The sequence below is a fragment of the Pelophylax lessonae genome, assembly GCF_965119305.1.
Source record: "Pelophylax lessonae genome assembly, chromosome: 4".
In the NCBI taxonomy this organism is placed as follows: Eukaryota; Metazoa; Chordata; class Amphibia; order Anura; family Ranidae; genus Pelophylax; species Pelophylax lessonae.
Window position 1 is genome coordinate 135,166,357 of NC_138771.1, and position 19,914 is coordinate 135,186,270.

General features: G+C 41.6%; 1 protein-coding gene across 5 annotated transcripts in view; it reads right to left on the reverse strand.

Annotated features, from left to right (window-relative positions):
• Window positions 1–19,914, reverse strand: part of VPS13C (vacuolar protein sorting 13 homolog C) — a 555,353-nt gene that overhangs the window by 204,260 nt on the left and 331,179 nt on the right. For all 5 annotated transcript variants that reach the window (XM_082257056.1, XM_082257055.1, XM_082257057.1 and 2 more), the window contains 3 exons: window positions 19,663–19,810; window positions 7,070–7,217; window positions 1,614–1,741 (listed from right to left, as the gene is read on the reverse strand). In XM_082257056.1, coding sequence (XP_082113182.1) covers window positions 1,614–1,741; window positions 7,070–7,217; window positions 19,663–19,810 — 424 coding nt within the window. The remainder of the gene's footprint in view (window positions 1–1,613; window positions 1,742–7,069; window positions 7,218–19,662; window positions 19,811–19,914) is intronic.

The window sequence follows — 19,914 nt, forward strand, 5'->3', positions numbered from 1 at the left end:
GATACTGACCATGTATGGAGGGGCCCATAATTCATACTGCCTCATAACGAGGAAAAAAGGAAACGTTTACTCACCATACCGAACCGACAGGCACCCTCTCTTCACAATACCCTCTCCACCGGGGTGGGGGGTTGTGGACCACTCCGGACGCCTCGACTCTCTGGTTCCTGGCGTCCAAGCGAGACTTTTAACTCGCAAGGTCAGTCCCTCCAATGGGACTCCGTCGCGGCCGACCCAGCGCGGAGCTCTGGTCTGCACGCGCTCGTAGGCAGAAACCGGGGTGACCACTGGATCTCAACATCCAGCCCGTCGCCCGGCCCCGCATACTTACTTGAATGTGTCGCGGCCGACCAAGCGCAATGCAATGGTCTGCGCGCGCTCGTAGGCCGGCTGGGGTGACCACTAGTGTCGCCCAGTCCGGCGTATTTGCTTGAAGATCTCACAGGAAAAAACACTGGAGAAAAACTACCTAAAAAATATTTTTTCTAAAAAAAAAAATCTTGCCAGGACCAGAGATCCCAGCAAGGAACTTAGGGCCTTACTCCTGACTAGACAGAAAAAAACTGATGCCTTGTAGCAGAGAGAGGGAGGATATACCCTCTGGGACTGCCCCTAGGGTGGAGCCAGAACGTTTTTTCTTTTCTGCCTAGTTCTACTCCTGCGGAGACAACATAACCCAGTTCTTGTGAATCAAGAAGACTACGTCTGTCAATGAGCGACAGAGAAATATTGTTATTTTTGCAAAATTGACGCTCTTTTTTTGTTTATAGCGCGTGATCAAAAAATCGCACAGGTGATCAAATACCACCAAAAGAAAGCTCTGTTTGTGGGAAAAAAAGGACGTCAAATTGGTTTAGGTACAGCGTCGCACGACCGCGCAATTGTCCGTTAAAGTCACGCAGTGCCGAATTGCAAAATACCCCCTGGTCAGGAAGGGGGTAAAATCTTCCGGGGCTTAAGTGGTTAAAATTGTACATTTTCTCAATTTAAACATCGGACATCTTTTCTATTTTCTATTATGAATAAAAATATGGTTTTATAAGATTTAAAAATCATTGCATTCCGTTTTTATGTAGATTTTACACAGGCTCTGAACTTTTTTGGAATTGGGGTTGTACAAAGCCTTCTAAAACTCTGCCCACAGGTATATCACCAACCTGTTCTGGAATATCACCCATACCATCTACTTTGTTTTTACCAAGATCTCCTGCTCTCTCTAGCTTCCTCGTGATCTTCTACCGTGTTGCCTCCAGGCCTTTTCCAGAGACTCCCAACCCCTATCTGTCTGGCTATCTCCTAATCTGCCTGCCTTTAAACTGATCCCTAAAAACGTATCTCTTCAGGGAAGTATATCCCACCTCCACCTAAAAACTGTATTTCTACCCTCTCCATCAGTTCATCCCTCAGTGGTTACCTTTTTGTACTTCTTGCCCCTCCCATTTAGAACAGAATAGTAAGCTCCACAAGCAGGGCCTTCCCAAATATTTTGTATTGAATTGTTTCGCAACTGTTGCTTCTTCCTTCCCTCCATTTTGTAAGGCTGCACAAACTGTTAGCAGTATATAAATTCTGTACAGTACAGTAATAATACCACACACTACAGGTATACCCACCTTACTAGTGTCATTGTTGTACAGCATGACAGAAAGGGATTCAAAATTAAAGCTAAATTTCAGCATGATATCTGGAGTCTCATCACTGGAACTTTGGGGTGACTCAGAAAATGTAAGGTCTACATCATCTAAAGAGGAAAAGAAACTCATGTCAGAAAGACAATGCAAAAAAGTGCTTTACATTAAACGATTTTAAAGTGGAGTTCCATCCTGTTTTACAACTTAAAAGTTTTAGTTCGGGCTGTCCCTTCTCAACAACAATTGGGCATTTTTTTTTTTTTTGGTGTTTCTTACCTTATTTTTTGGGCATTCTAATGTTCACTTCCTCCTTCCTCCCCCCTCCTCGGCCGTGGCCGCCGTCATCACTTACTGTTCTGCATTGCCTCATGGGAGCCGTTTGTAATCACTCCCAGAAGGCAATGGGCGGCCGTCCTCTCCTCATATCGTGTTTTTTCCAAACCGGAAATGACGCATGAGAGGCAGAGTCAAGCGCTTCCGGCGCCATCTTTAAGAAGGGAAACACTGCTATTTTTGCCAGTGTTACCCTATCATCCTCAATAGCAGAGTGGGAGTCAGATCGTTGCAGATCAGATCGGCGCTTTTCACATCAAATAATACTTTACACTTTTTTTGTCAGTCGGTGAATGCACTGTTGGGCACATTGGTGGACACTATAATTTTGGCACTGTGATAAACAGTGTAATTTTGAGCACTATGCTGGAAACTGTAATTTGTGCACTGTGGTTGATGGCACTGTCGTTGATGGCACTGTCATTTTGGCGGCACTGTGATGGGGGCAAAAATGTAATGGCACTGTTATTTTTGCAGCACTGTGATGGCACTGTCATTTGGGCAGCAATGATTTTTGCAGCACTGCGGTGGCACTGTCATTTGGGCAGCAATGTAATGGCACTGTTATTTTTGCAGCACTGTGGTGGCACTGTGATTTGGGCAGCAATGTAATGGCACTGTTATTTTTGCAGCACTGTGTGGCACTGTGATTTGGTCAGCAATGTAATGGCACTGTTACTTTTGCAGCACTGCGGTGGCACTGTGATTTGGGCAGCAATGTAACGGCACTGTGATTTTTGCAGCACTGTGATGGCACTGTGATTTGGGCAGCAATGTAACGGCACTGTGATTTTTGCAGCACTGTGATGGCACTGTGATTTGGGCAGCAATGTAACGTCACTGTGATTTTTGCAGCACTGTGATGGCACTGTGATTTGGGCAGCAATGTATTGGCACTGTGATTTGGGCAGCACTGCGGTGGCACTGTGATTTTATTTTTGCAGCACTGTGGTGGCACTGTGATTTGGGCAGCAATGTAACGGCACTGTTATTTTTGCAGCACTGTGGTGGCTCTTTGATTTTTGCAGCACTGTGATTTGGGCAGCAATGTAATGGCACTGTGATTTTTGCAGCACTGTGATGGCTCTGTGATTTTTGCAGCACTGTGGTGGCACTGTGATTTGGGCAGCAATGTAATGGCACTGTGATTTTTGCAGCACTGTGATGGCTCTGTGATTTTTGCAGCACTGTAATTTGGGCAGCAATGTAATGGCACTGTTATTTTTGCAGCACTGTGGTGGCACTGTGATTTGGGCAGCAATTTAATGGCAGTGTGATTTTTGCAGCACTGCGGTGGCCCTGTGATTTGGGCACACATCACCATACACACATATACCATGTGCTGACCCCATTACAGTGTGACATCCATCCATCAACAGTGCTGACCCCATAACAGTGTGACATGCATCCATCCATCCAAAGTGCTGACCCTATAACAGTGTGAAATGCATGCATCCATCCATCCATGCATGAATGAATGCACAGTGCTGACCCCATCACAGTGTGACATCCATCCATCAACAGTGCTGACCCCATCACAGTGTGACATGCATCCATCCATGCACAGTGCTGACCCCATTACAGTGTGACATCCATCCATTAACAGTGCTGACCCCATAACAGTGTGACATGCATCCATCCATGCAAAGTGCTGACCCTATAACAGTGTGAAATGCATCCATCCATCCATGCATGAATGCACAGTGCTGACCCCATTGCAGTGTGACATCCATCCATCAATGCACATTGCAGACACCATCACTGTCCTGCCCCCATCACTGTGTTACATCGATCCAGTCATACTTCTACAATCCTGCCCCAAATCAAAGGGTGCCATCACAGTGTTGCTGCCACAATAACCATGCTGCCCCCATTCATAGTGCTGCCATCCATCTGTTACATTAAAGTTCCCCATCAGCCAGACAAGAGCTTTCTTGCCGTAATAGCTGGCAGTGTGTTTCTATCTGACTCTCTCTCTCTCTCTCTCTTGTGTCTTCCTGGAGGCGTGGGAAGGGATATAGAGGGCGGTAACTTCCTCCTGAGCCGACGTCTCTACCTGTACTATGCCTAAAGCATAGTACTGCCCATGTGCGGGATTGCCTTCTGCATTCTGGGTAGCCAGAATGAACAGCAAGCAGAAAGAAGGTCACTAAGTCTTACACTGCGGCTTCAGATGCCCTTAGTAAAGATGACAACGCACAGGTAGCAGTTTTAAAAGTAAGATTTTCACGAAACAAATACACTGTTCAAATCATAAATATGCAAATAGCGGTTTTGTCAATGTATTAATATTAATGGGCTATTTTTGTTAAATAAAAATATTCTGAGGGTGGAACTCCGCTTTAAAGTATTTTTTTTTTGTACTATAAAATTATATACATAGAGTCCTTAGAGGGACACAGGAAATTTAAAACTGTTAGTTGTAGTACTGCTTACAGGAGAGGTAGAAACTGCCAAAAGACATTGTAGGCCATCCCGCCTACTACCAGCATGCCTCAGTTCTGTGGCAAAAGACTTATCAAGAGCATGGTCATAAATTCAGAGGGGTGGGACCTATGTCCCACTTTGAAAACCAAGAAAAAGATTTTACAGTAAGTACAAAAAAAAACTGGATTTTTGACTTACCTTAAAATACTTTTCTCTGAAGTTCATTGACAGAAGTAGCTTCATATTCTTCTTGACCATTGGGTTATGCTGCCCCCTACAGGAGTAGAACACTAGGCAGGAAAAATCTTTAGCACGCCTATGGGGCAGTCCCTGCATCCATACACCCACTCACTCTACTATAGAATTCAGTTTTGTTGCAAGCAGTGTTTAGAAGAAAAAACTCCATCCCACTCAGAAATAGAACGGCGGGTGCTGCGTCTAATGAACTTCAGAGAAAAGGATATTTTGGTAAGTCAAAAATCAATTTTTTTTCTATTGTTCATTGACAGACGCAGCTCCATATTCTTCATGACCATTGGGACGTCCCAAAGCAGTATTTGCATGAGGGGTGGGAAAACAACACAGAAAAAAAAAACGTAATTCCCCAAAGGCTAAACTTAGCCAACCAGTAGACATGGAGCTCTACCAGGAACAACTGGAGCTCACCTAGAAAAAACATACAGCCACAAAGAGGATATTTTCTCTTTTAAACAGGAGCCTGCAAAACCTTGCGGCCAAAAGAAAATAAATAAATAAAAGTCAGATGACCTCTAGACTGAAGAGTTGAGTCTGAAAGTGGATGGTTAGAAATTTCTCCTGGGGAAGAAAAGCTCAAGTGTAAGCTGTGTTTAGGACACATGATCTAAATGAACCTTCGCAAACTCTGGATGGTCAAAGCCGCGTTGTTATCATGAGGTGGTCTAGATATCCCACAATGGGAATGCCCAGAGAGCATTGTAATATCAGAACAGGGGCTAGCACTTTGGTAAACACTCACAGTGTAGAAGATAAGCCGAACAGCAGTGCCAAAACTGGAAGTGCATATGACCCACATTATAAGTGTAGCACTACCCCCTTGAGGGCTGCTGGTTGATGGGTGTTCATCAGCACTCCTTTGACCCTGTGAACTGTCCAACCCACCTGACACTCTAGGTTCCGACATTATGAGTATACCTTTAACAACACACTGACACAAAATAAATGAAGTTTTGCTATTTACTGAAAGGATAAACAGGTATAACTATCAGTCAGTCAAATCTCACCTAAACTGGTGAAATTCAGCAAGACTGATATAAAGAAATAGCAAACAAAGAATGACAGTATCAATGCACAGTAATAACACAATATTCTGAGATTAGAAACAGTTAACTGTTGCCCTATGCAATACTGCTGCTACTATTAACTTAGAGGAAAGAACTTGGAGCTGTTCTAATGCTGTTAATGTTCTAACTAGCACTACTATAACACATATCAAGTGTGTTCCCCTTAAGATGTGACCAGTATCAACACCCTTCCCCTAGCAAGGCCTTGCTCAGTCTTCACCTGCAGTTGGAGCTCTTATCACAGTCCAATGTGATATTTGTAATCCCAAGGAAAATGATAAGTGCAATACTATCTGCGGTCAGTGTGTTGATGGGAAAAAGGTTATACTTGCAGTTAGGATTCCACATGTCCAGAAGCTGTTTAGCAGGGAATGATGCACCTGCACCGGAAGTGACGAGCGGGGCCGGTGCAGGCGCATTGACTCCTGGGAGCGATGACGTTCAGCTCCCAGGAGTCAATGGAAGCAGGAAGAGACAGCGAGGGCCGCGGCCGCAGAGGGAGGAAGTGGAAGGAAGGTAAGTATATTTTCTTTAAAAACAAGGTAAGTAAACCAAAAAAAAATTGTGATTATTCAATTCTTTTTCAGGTTACTTAGAGCAAGCGGATGGCAAAATTTCCTTTTGAGGCTGGAACTCCACTTTAATACAACTAAAGTAAGTTTGTTTAGCTAATGTTTCAAAAAATGATATAGCTAAATGTTAGAGTTGTGGATGCATGCCTAAATTCAATAAGACTGGGTTTGTATCCCAAGATTACTCATGCAACTAAAATAAAGCAACATAGCACCATTCATGAATTACAGGTAAGAAGCACAGTTAAAATATTAATGTAAATGTCCAGGCATTACCAAAATGTATCCCCAAATACCCAGTAAAGCATGTCCCAGCTTTATTTTTCTTTTAAAAGTCTTTTTCTTTTCAAAGGCTTTAACACTATATCACTTGACTAAATTCTTGCATGGGCAACTGCTCAGTTTGTAAAGATACAGACACTCCTTCATAATTACATCTCCCAAGAGCCCTTTCCCTATACACAATGTTTTGGCAGGCCGTTGGGTGTCATGGAAGTGCCACATGGAATGGGATAGAGAAGGGTGTTAGTTCCCTAGTCAAGCAGGCAAGGCTGAAAACACTGGTTGGGATTCTGGTGCAGCAAGCACTGTGCTGTCAACCCAAATAGGATCTTAAAAGCACACTGGCAGATAAATAAGTATTTTCTACACTTGCAGCATTTTCAAAAATTAAAACATGAGGATATGTGGATTTACTGCAGAGATAAACTGAGCAGGCACATTTTAAAATCAAACTTTCCCTTGTGCTTCATTATATGAATATTTGTTCTAGAATTTAATTTACCTCTTTGTTCACTGAATGTACTTGCTTCCTTTACTGCCTTTGCATCCTCTCCAGATTTGTGAGCTGTATTTTGAAGTAATGGTTTTTCTGACAGGTTTTCAAATAGGACATTCATAAGAACAGTAAGATCATCTTGGCTCAAAGCAATCTGGAAGAAAAACAAACAAACCATCTGTAAAGGTGTCTATGCATGTTTTCAAGTACTTACAAAATCGTACTGACGGTAAATAGTAGTAGCTGCACTGCGTCAAAGTTCTGTATACAAAAAAAGATCTGCAAAAAAAATACCAGGCTGGAAAAATTCCTAAAGTTTTAATTTTTAAAACGTATCTACAGTCAAAATGTAAAATCATTCACTTTTAAATTGTACTTCAATTATTTCTAGACTATTCCTATTACTCTGGATGTTTATGAAGTTTGCAAATACTCTGTGAAGTTCCCCGTATATTTACTTCCTTGAATTCTGTGACACATATTCACTGTCCCCTGTTGATAAGCACTGCTGTGTCACAGAATTCACAAGCCTATCTTCTGAACTAAAGAGGTGCTGATAGGAGGAGTATCAGGAGGTTGAGGCAGTGCAGGGATCAGACAGCAAGTTACCATGGGATATGTAGTCCTTATAAACTGAAAGTAAACAGCAGAGGAGAAACTTCAAAGCATGCAGGGAATACAGGAAGTTGGGAAATAGGTGCATCCAAGCTACTACCTCCTATGCAATGTCTGGTGAGTGTCAGGGTGCCAGGAAACCAGACCACACGGGGATACAGGTAAAAGCAGTTTATTGGAGGAAACAATAATAAAAGCACAGCAAGAGTGAGGGAGTGTGAGCAGGAACAAGCCGGGGTCAAGTCCAGAAGCAGATAGTCTGCCGATACCGGGCTGTCTGCCGATGCCGGGTCGTGAGCCAGGAGAGACGTCTGCTGATGCCAGGACGAGAGCCAGGAGAGTAATCAACCAAGCCAGGTCATACACGGAGAACAGAAGACTGCTAGCAGAGATGCTGCACCTTGGAGCACAAACAAGGGCAAGGACTGCAACCCATCAGGTGATAGATATAGTCAGGTGTGCATCATCATCACTGTGCTACGCCCAGGCAGCAGGCTAGTGATGGTGCAATCAGAGTCTATAAGAGGCTGCAGTCTGCACATGTCCAAGATAGCTGCCAACAGGAGGGCAATGTAAGACCTTGACAGTGAGCCTCAAACACACAGCAGCTAGCCTGTGAGGTCTCTGTACACCTCCATGTAATCCATACAAAAAAGGAGAAAGGCTGGTGCTATGGACGTCGGCTAAAACATTGTTTATTTTAGCATATGAACAACAGCCAAATAAAAAGCCAACGCATTTCAGCCATTAGGCCTTAATCATGGCTAACACATTAGTGACACAAAACAGCCTAAATGGTGTAGACTAAATCACATGGTTAACCCCAAAGGTCACATGACCCAAAAAAGGAGTGGTGGCAAATATCAAAACATACAAGAACACTATAAGCATACAATTTGACTGAATGTATATAAAATCATGTATCGCAAAGATAAAAGAGGAACAGCATTAAGTATACTGAAAAAGTATTTACCTCCAGATATCGGTTTCTATTTAACCACTTGCTGACCAGCCGCCGTACATATACTGTGACAGATTCCCACGAAACAACGTACCCGTAAGTCGCTTCGCAGCAGCGCTAATGGGGCTCATTGGCCAGGGGGGGAAGCTGATCTGCGAGGCCGGCGGCTGTGAACACAGGGCTCCTGTGTTCCTCCTATTTAGGAACACACGTCACTGTGTTCATTCCATAAGTCCACCCCCCACACAGTTAGAAAGCACCCCCTAGGGACACATTTAACCCTTTGATCGCCCCCTGGTGTTAACCCCTTCCCTGCCAGTCATTAGTAAAGAAACAGTTCATATTTTTAGCACTGATTACTGTAGTAATGTCACTGGTCCCCCCAAAAGTGTCAAAAATGTCAGTTAGGTGTCCGATCTGTCCGCCGCAATGTTGCAGTCCGGCTAAAAATAAATAAAAATGACATAAATAGCCTAGTTTGTAGACGCGATAACTTTTGCGCCAACCAATCAATACTCTTATTGGGATTTTTTTTTTACCAAAAATATGCAGCAGAATACAAAATTGGCCCAAAATGATGAAAAAATTAGATTTTTTAAATTTTTTTATTGGGAAGGTTATATAACAGAAAGTGGAAAATAATTTTTTTTTTTTTCCAGATTTGTCGCTCTTTTTTTGTTTATAGCACAAAAAATAAAAATCGCACAGGTGATCAAATACCACCAAAAGAAAGCTTTATTTGTGGGGAAAAAAAGGACATCAATTTTTTTTTTTTTTGGTACAGAGCTGCAGGACCACCCAATTGTCAGTTAAAGTAACAGTGCCGGATAGCAAAAAAAAAGGCCTGGTCATTAAGGGGGAAAACCTTCCAGTCCAGAAGTGGTAAATGTCTTGTGTGTGTTGGATGGTGAGCCTAGCTTCTACTTATTAAAAAGTTTGTCGTTTATGTGATACCACACAACACATTTATTATGTGTCTATTCAATATTGGTGCACTAGTTTTGGGTTTATGCATTGTTTTATTATATTTGTGTTCTAGACCCTCTGGCGGTCATATGTTTCATGATGATACTTTTGAATTGAGCAGTGTGGGAACATTTTAAATGTCAGCAGCCGCATTGGCTTTTTACCTTATCGTTTTTACCAATGGAGTATAGGGAGAGTGGGGCTAAATAAATCTAAACAAATCTAAATTTGTGTATACCAACCAAAATACTTAAATATGATGCAAAACCGGCAAAAACAAAATTATAAGCATATATATATTATATATATATATATATATATATATATATATATATATATACACACACATACATACATATAATTTCAGATTCAAATCCACATCCCATCTATGGTGAAGGCCAAGAGGGATGTGGGTCTGTAATCTGAAAATCCAGTAGACCTCGTGCTCTAAAAATCTATGATACCTATCACCACCCCGCGTTGCCGGCAATACTCTCTCAAAGATGGCATATATAGGTGCAAAAAAATAAATAAAAAATCAGAAATGGAAGATGTTGAGTGACACAGTAAACAAGTTTGAATCCACATAACATATACAGCTTTAGCAGAAGAATCTGCAGCTAGCAAACTTCTCTCATGTAAGGAATGATTCATCTACTTGGGGACTGTTGAGTATATTCTCTATATACTCTAAGCCTGAGAGTGTTCTCTACACAATCCTGTCACTGATGATGGTTAAACAGTATTCCAGCACATGAGAATTACCAGGGGATTGATGTGAGGACTCAGAGTATCGTCCGTCCTTACCTACCCTGTGAATATACACCAACCCATTGGCGTACACCAAACTGAGTCCACTCACTCTGGAAAGCCTCCTAGGTGATTGGTGGAGGATTTCTTCACAATATCTCCCTATCTTTACTCATTTGGAGCACGATTTGAAGATTTGTTCATTCACATTCACTGTGATACACAGACTTTTTTTATTTTAGTATAAGTTATGTGAATTCAAACTTGTTTACTGTGTCAATCAACATCTTCCATTTTTTGATTTTTTTTTGCACCTATATATGCTATCTTCGGATATATAGTTTTACATATGTTAATCATTTATTAGCGCTGCACGTATTATTATTATCGTTTGTACTAGTTCGGTGTTGTGCTGGCTGCTTATTTAAGACATTAGCGCGGTATTATACAAACTTCTTGGTTCTCAGGCCAAACAAAAGTGGGACTTTTAAGACGATTATATGCAATTTTTACATAAATGCGATTCTAGCAATTTATGCGATTTTTATATAAAATAATTTAAGGTATTTTCAAGAGATTTGTACATAAAGTGGTGCTACAATTGGGCTAAGGGCCCAAAAGTGAGGTGATAAAGTAAGAAGTGACACGTGTGAAAATGGTGACTTCAGAATGGCCTACGTGTTTCGGCTGTGTGCATAAAAAAACAAATGTAAGCCTTTTGCATAATACGTTTCACTACAACTATGGAATATAGATACATATAGACTAATAATTATATATGATTGTATTTATATATATATATATGGTGAATCCTTGACAAAGGCACAAAGCCGAAAGGCGTAGGATTAGATGCCCTCTGTACATACTAAATCTAAACAAAGCATGGATTACCTACATGGAGCAGTTTCTTCTGGCTCTAGTAAACTCACCTACAAGGATGGCCTCAATAGTGTGGGCTGGATGACAACTACTGGCCAGCAAAGCAGTGTTCCCCGCAGTGGGTTTACAAAAAGTTTTAGTGGAAATTTGGACAATGGGATCACCTTCCAAGGTGGCATCAAGGAAATCTATGACTCTGTTGGGACAATTACCAGTAAACTTTAAATTAAGATCATTGGCATTTATGAGGTGCAAAAATGGCGTGATACCAAACGTAGCGTTATCCTTAACCCAAATGATAAGCAGTTCATCAATGAATCTGCCATAGCAAAAAAAAAATTGCTATGAAAAGGATTTAGATGGGAAAAAATAGAAAATTCCTCCTACCAACCCATATAAATATTTGCCAGGGAAGGAGAAAACCTGGCACCCATCAATGCACCACAGAATTGCAAGTAATAGGTATTGTCAAAAATAAAAAAGTTGTTGGTCAAAACAAAATCTATGCATCTTAGAAGATAGTCCTGAAGTTCTAATGCATACGGACTATACTTCTGGAGGTGATATTTTACAGCTTCCAACCCCAGTGAGTGAGGTATGGAGGAATACAATGCAGTGACATCCAAAGTTATCCAGACTAAATCATCCATCCAGTTGCATTTTGAATTTCATGTAAGACATGTCCTGTGTCGCGGATGTAACCTGGGAGCCTCTGGACGAGAGGTTGAAGGTGAAAATCAACCCACTTACCAAGGCGCTCTAAGAGAGAGCCAATGCCAGCCACAATGGGACGCCCCTGTATAGGGACTTGGGATTTGTGTAGTTTAGACAAATGATGGAAAGCAACAGTGATGGGGTTATGTACCTTTAAAAAATACAGTGGTCTTCACATTCAAAAGTCCCATTTGCTGACCTTCATCAATAAAACTAAACAAAGACATTTTGAAGGTTTCTGTGGGATTGTATCTAAGGGGGGCGATGTGCATTGGCAACACTTAATTGTCTCAAAACTTCAGTGCAATATTGTTCAGCGCTGAGCACCACCACTGCACCACCCTTATCAGCCTCCCTAATGGCCACATTTAATATTCTCTTGCAAATGTTAAATGGCATTGAACTCTTCCCTACTCAGGTTGGGTCTATGGGGGTTGCCAGTATGTGTTTTCAAAACACTGAGTTCTCTTAATTATTTCTTGGAATGCTTCAACTCCTAAGCCTCTCGCATGGACAGGGTAAATATTTTTATCCCCTTTCTCCACATTACTACTCCTTACACCATACATTCCTTGTGAGGATTCTAAATAAAGCTGATCCAAGGTCAATCTAGTGGATAAATCCTGAAAAGAAGTAAAACTATTGCTATAAGAGCTATATGAAAAACACCCCCTCATCTTGCCTAAATTCTATTGTAGTATCTGTCTCGCTGCTACCATCCTCACTGTCATTAAAGACATTTTTTTTAATAATATATTTCTAATGAATTTATTGACATTGAGAAGGGTAGAAAAGACATTGAAGTAAAAAGTTGGGGCCAAAGACAGGCCCTTGATAGCAAGGAAATATCAAAATCAGCAAGAGGAAAATCTGACAGATTGATAACGTTTGTAGCCGGCGAAATCTGACTGTTTATGGTGATTTCCTGTGGGTCTTCTTCCGAATGGGGTACCTTTTTACTTCTCCTGCCCCCTTCTGTGTCTTTTTTTTTTCTTTTGTGTTTTGCTGACCGTGGATGCTTGAAGTAACTTAGGGATGGATCGTTTGATGTTTCATTGGCACCATCATCCCGTGAAAAAAACAGAGCTTACTGAGCTTCTCGGATCTGGAGTAGACTCAGCTCCCCCAGCAACTGATATTTCTGATGGAGAATCTGATATATCAGGTGAGCTGAAACTGACACTGTTATGGGATGCATCACGTCTGCGTTTCCACCTTTCATTTCTGTTTTTTAAAATCGAACGTGGAGTGCGGAATATATCCTGATCCCACCGCCCCCATTCATAAACCACATCCCATCTGGTAATATTTCACGTCTCTAAGGTATTTGGATCTTTTTGTATTTATTATAGAGTTTACAGGAAGTTATGTAGAGATGACCAGCAGACAGCAGGAAACATAAAAGGAGATTTTTCAAGTAAGCCTATGTTGGATTGTCAAAAATAACTACTGTTTGCATTATTACAATGCTGATGTTACAAAATGTTGTGAACATAAATTTCAATTTTTTTGTTATTAAATTGCAAAGCTCGTCTTAGGATAAGGCATCTTGTTATATACAAACACTTTTCACATAAGATTGTCAAAATAAAAGTTGTTGTAGTGGTGTTGTACTATAAAAACCTCTTCCAATTCAAAAATTATAATTTTATATGAAAAAAATGTCAAGGACCATGACCAGTAGTAATTGCATAAAACATATACCCTGGAAAAACTCCAAAGACATGCTGGTAGGTTAATTGGATCCTGTATAAAAAAAAAAAAAAAACTTGGCCCTACTGTGTATGTATGTGAGTTAGGGACCTTAAATTGTAAGCTACTTGAGGGTAGGGACTGATGTGAATGTGCAATGTATATGTAAAGTGCTACGTAAATTGACAGCGCTATACAAGTACCGACTGGCGTAGACCGATATTGCGAAAGTGTCTCACATGCATTCTAAAAGTAGCACAGCGTGTTCCAAATTTATGTATCAGTCTAGAACTTGTACTTGAATTCGAGGCATACTGTGCCGCTTTTAGAATGCATACGAGACAATTTCACATAATCTGCCTCTGAACATCAAAAGAAAGTTGGCTTTAATTAGTTCCACTTTCATAAGGTGCAACTGTTGGTATTTTATTTTGAATTTGGCACAGGTGTTGCTCCACAAAGTAGAAGTGGAGCAGATTAGAACTACCTGAATTTGGTGTTGGAAAAAAAACTATCACAGATGTTTTTTGAAATGGGTAACTAGAGCAATTAAACGCCAGAAAAGTGGCGTAGCAACTTTATTGAATTCCTTCCATACTGGAGTATGTGCATATGGAAGGAACGTTTACTTTTTGAGCACCAAGCATAAAATCAACAAAGTTTATTCATAACATAGGCCTCTTTCACATGGCTGCTCCGGTTTTTTGCTCCGCTGCGGGACTTTTTTTTTTTCCACGGAGCGGATGACACGTGTGTCATCCGCTCCGTATGTCCGCATATCATCCCATCCGTTTGCAGATGATATACGGACATAATGTTAGTCTATGGGCATTGCGGATGTCAGCGGATGACACCGCTGACATCCGATTTTGCTTCCTTTCCGTTTTTTGAACGGAGGAAAATTAGGGTTCTGTTCCCTTCCAAAAAACGGAACAGAACTGAAAGGAAGAAAATCGGATGTCAGCAGATGGTCATCGGCAATCCCATTGGCATTCATTATGTCCGTAAATCATCCGCAAAAAATAGGATGATTTGCGGACATATGGAACGCCCGTGTGAAAGGGCCCATAGTTTACAAGTATAACTATAAAAACAAACAAAAATCAATCAGATTATTATAGTTGATGTCTGACCAACCCAACTCTGGTGACTGGACTAAGGCCAGCTGATAGGCCAGAAACCTAGGATGATCCCCAGCAGAGTTGGTAAAGTTTAGCATAACAGTTTGGAGATCGACATGTTCTGCGATAATTAGCTTCTACAGGATAGCACAAAACATATCAGCTGGCCTTAGTCCAGCTACCAGAGTTAGGTTGGTCAGATATCAACTATAATAGTCTGATTGATTTTTGTGTGTTTTTATAATTATGCTTGTAATTTATGTTATGAAAAAACCTTGTTGATTTTATACTTGGTACCTGAAAAGTTTATGTCCTTTCCATATGCCAATGTTTTTCTTTATGCACCCACAGCACTACCCTGTGAAGGTGTAATTGTCGTTCAAAATTCCTCTTATACTGAACAGAAACCACCGTAAAAATGCACAAAAATCATAACATGTTTTGCCAGCACTTCATGAAAGTAAAAACAAATGTTTTACCACAAAGTGAAAACCATTGGCATGTCTCAAGAAAAGAAAGGCCAGATAAAACTTTATCAGAAAACATCTTAAAAAAAAAAAAATCTGCCCAGTTATAAAGCAATATATTTTGATAAGCAAAACTAAGATCAACATGTACCAGAATGATGGGAAGAAAACAGCATGGAGAAGAGAAGAAATCACTTATAATCTGAAACATACCACATCATCTGTAAAATGTGACGAAGTTGTTTTTCCTTACACATAAATGTATCACCTTAAAGTGTCTCTCCTCTCTCCCTCAACTCTTTAAGATTGGAGTACACAGGTCAATTCCACTCTGCATAAAGAGTGGCATATCTTGCAACAAAAGATATCCCTTGGCAAATTTGATTGTTAACTTTTTGATATACTTTGTGTCCTGCATGCGCCTATAATTTCTTATCTGCTGAAGTCACTGCGCTTGTGTAACTGGTAGGCACGATTCTGACAATAGTCAACTGTACTTAAGGCATGTTATAGTTCTGACTAATTCTTAATTCTTCTTGGTTGAGACAGTGGTACTTTTTCCTTAAATATTTTTGAGATATCTTATTTTGTTACTCTTACCCCTTTTCTTTTGTAAGAAGTGGGGAGTGAGAAGTGTTTTGTATAATTTTAGGATATATTGCTCATTATAACTATCTTATTTCCATCCCTGAACTAAATGTATTTACGGTAAAACATTCTTTTGACTCCAAGCACTGCTCACCGCCTAAATTCTGTGGGAATATATGCTACTTTCTTTACTATGTATTTTATGTTCCCTCTTTTCTTGTTTTTTCTTGTGTTTTTCGTAAAACTAAAAAACCCTTTAAAAATGTGATTGAGGCAGTGCTATGGCTTGGGCATTGTATTGTAGCCAGTAGAACTAGGTCATTAGAGTTTTCTATTGATGTGACGGCTTACAGAAGAAGCCGGATGCATTGCGAAGTGTATAGAGCAGGTTTTCTCAAACTACGGCCCTCCAGCTGTCGAAGAACTACACATCCCATGAGGCATTGTAAAACTCTGACATTCACAGACATGACTAGGCATGATGGGAATTGTAGTTTCTGAACAACTTGAGGGCCATAGTTTGAAGACCCCTGGTATAGAGTCATACAATTTGCTTAGATTCAGCCAAATGCTGCAAAACTGTTAGTACAGGCACAATGGTACAAATTGACAATGACCCAAATATGCTACAAAAGCAACCCAAACCCTTTGGATGGCATTATCAAATGGCAGAGTTTGTCACCCAACCACATCCTGAGAGCACATTTCATTTTCGGAAGGCAAAACTGGGGGCGGAAAGCCCTACTAACAGGTAGCAACTGAATACTGCTACAATAAAGGCCTGGCAAAGCATTGCCATTGTCATGGAAGAAGCCCAGCATTTGGTGTTGTTCATAGGTTACAGGCATCAGACAGTCACAAACTCTAAAGGATTTTCAACAATATATTAAAAGTGATCATTAGATTTTCAAATATGTTTGTTAATACAGTTACATTTGAGCCCTGAAATAAAGGGGGCTATGTTTAAAAATGGCTGTAATTTCTACAAATGATTAATGCCATATTTATCAACAAAGGAAAGCCACTGGACCATATACAAACTTGCTCACCCGGCGCTCAACCTAAAACCTAACTAAAACTAAGCAGCTGCTATAGGATAAAACAAAATGTAAAAGGGTGTATACTAAAAGTGCTAGAGCATAAAAGCTAATAATAGGCCCTCGGTTGAAGTCATTTGCTGACGAAACGAGTTAGGACGTGGTCACGCGGTCACGTAGGAAGCTGACGTCAGACGCCATACCCGGAGGCTCGAGGCTGGGTACCGAGCAGCGAGCCACCACGACGGGGAACGGCTACAGGAAGCAGGTTTTCCTTTTTTCACTCTACGCTGATACGTATACACGTCTGTAAGTGCAATGTGTGAGGGATTTGTATGTGTGGGGAAATAAAGTTTGTTATACAGGATTATGCTATGTGACCTCATTACGGATGCTATGCTAAGGAGATCATCTGGTAGACACCTACTTTTCCTGACCCTACACCAACTTTTCCTGACCCTGGTCAACTATCCTGCTTTTGGAGGTCGGGAGGTTGAATCCATTTGATTTGGCGCTCTTACAGTTTGTATCTGGTGAGTTCCCAATCTTAAGGGTGCACACGGTGGTGAGGTGGAGGTCTCCTGTACACTCGGTTGGTGACGAGTTCTTGAGGATTCACAGTCTTGGGATTTACATCCTTTGGATAACACTGGGACTTTATTCATGAACTTTATTGTTTCTCCTGCACATATATTTTATGTACTTATTTATTGATTTGCAGTTCATATAAGTTGTGGACTTTTTTAGCGCTGCTAGTGTGTCGGTTTAGTGGGAGCTTTTATGCTCTAACACTTTTAGTATACACCCTTTTACATAATGCCATATTTATGTTAAACTGCTTAACTTAAAATCCACTATGGTATCTTTACTCGTTCACACTATCTGCACACTAATCTGGAGCAGCATAGTGTGTGGGGAGCTGTCCATTTTGGCTGCAGTGAGGGAACGGTGTGCTGCATGTGTTACCACAAAGAGTTTCCTTGTTCCCAGTGCAGAATTTTTACAGCTGGTCTGGGTTTTCAGAAAGCAGGGGGTGAGGAGCTGAAGTTACACTCTGCAGAGCTCAGTGGGAGTGGACTGGAAAGAAGGGACACACACCACCTTACACCGCTCAAAGGAGCGGAGCTGAGGCTGTCAATCACAGGCTGTGCACTGAAGCGCCCTCCTGTGTCACCTTTTTACCTATAGGTGTCAGGAAAATCTGTCAAAAGTAGCTTATGTAGATTGCAGAAGAACAAGGCAGCAAACATAAATGACACCTAATGCTCTGGACTGAGATAAGTACTCATAACAGAGGAATAAGCTTTGCTCATATTTCATGTCAAAGGTTTACAACCAATTTAAAGTGTTACAAATAACAAACATGTCTAAAATTAGCTGCTCTGTGCAATGGTTTTGCACAGAGCAGCCCTGATCCTCCTCTTCTGCTCAGGTGCCTCCACAGAAAGCTGCTTCCAATGGGAGCACCTGTGCATGCTCACTCCCGAGTCCCGCTGCTGCATCAATTGACACAGATAGCCCTGCCCCCAGCTCCTGATTTACATTGGCAGCCGGGAGACAGCAGGAGGGAGACATCGGCAAGAGTCGCTACTCTTGTGCACGTCGCTGGATCAGATCGGGCTCAGGTAAGAATAAGGGGGGGGGGGGAGGTCCAGCACAAAAGGTTCTTCACCTTAATGCAGGGCTCAACAAACCCCAGGCGCCAGGTCCCATTGGCAACTAGAATTAGCGGCCTGGCGCCTGGGCTACACTGCGTGGACTAAGATGCCACACCGGCCGGTAATTGAGGCCACGGCTTTGCGGCCTGCTGTAGAGAAACGCTTCCATAGGGGAACTGGCGCCCTCTTGTGGTGGCTGGGGATGCAACAAGCAGTCACTGGCGGCACTGAGGGGTTCCCCTGCATGTTTTCACTGCTCAAAAAGGTTGAGGGCTTGATCTGGCGCCTTGCCCTGACCGGTGAGTAGACAGGGAGTGTGGGGCAGCTGGTCGGAACAGCTTCAGTTCCATTTACAACCCCACAAAGATGGAAACCGTTTTTTTATTTTATTTTTTTCCATTAAAATTCATTTTTTATTCTCTCCGTCATGCCACACAGCCGAAGGCCCCTTTCACATGGGCTGTATGATCAGGTCCGCCTGTCAGTTTTTTAGGCAGACCTGACCGGACCCTCCAGTTTCCTCTTTGGAGTAGCAGATGTCCTCTGACAACCACTGCCATCCGGATGGCGGTCCTACTTTCCCTCCATCCGACAGGACGAATCAGATTGAAATGGATAGGCATTCCATTTCCATCCGACTGCCCCATAGAGGAGAGCGGGACTGTGTCCATGTTCGCGATGCATACCGGAGCGGACAAGACCTGCCATCCACCTGCCCAGCGGGGATTAGCGGAGGAGCACGTGTGAAAGGGGCCTAAGGTGGCATGAAATACAGGTTACTGCACTGTCCTTCCCTAGTTAGCCACTGCCCATCACACCAACAAGCCAAGCAAACACGGGCCAAATGCCGGGCAACACAAGCCGGTTCATTAAAAACTGGCTGCCATTCGGCCCGTGTGTATGGCAGACAGTCTGAAAAAAGTCAGCCATTCAGCATGCGTGAAAAAAAAACTGGCTCCTAACTTTTTTAGCTGGCTCCTAGGATTCAAGCAAATTTGTCAAGCCCTGCCTTAATGCATAGAATGCATTAAGATGAAAAGTATTCTAAACACAGCAATAAAAATAGAAACATTTTTACATGAACAAACTGCAACTTATTAATGCCACATAACGCTAACACCATGTTACAAATTTACATTAGGCTACCATACCTGCATTGGTTTTAAATCTCCATCAATTTGAATGGCTGGTATCTGGGAATACCAAGAAGAAGAAATATTCCTTTGTACAGATACAATTAGATTTACAGGTTGCAATATCTCTAGCTCTGGCTGCGGGGACCCATTCTGAAGTGCTGTCCTGCAGAGATATAACACAGTTCAAGCAGGTCTACTTAATATATATGTATATATAATGTAATAAATTAAATCTATATTATCTTTTCAGTGAGTTAAACATTTAGA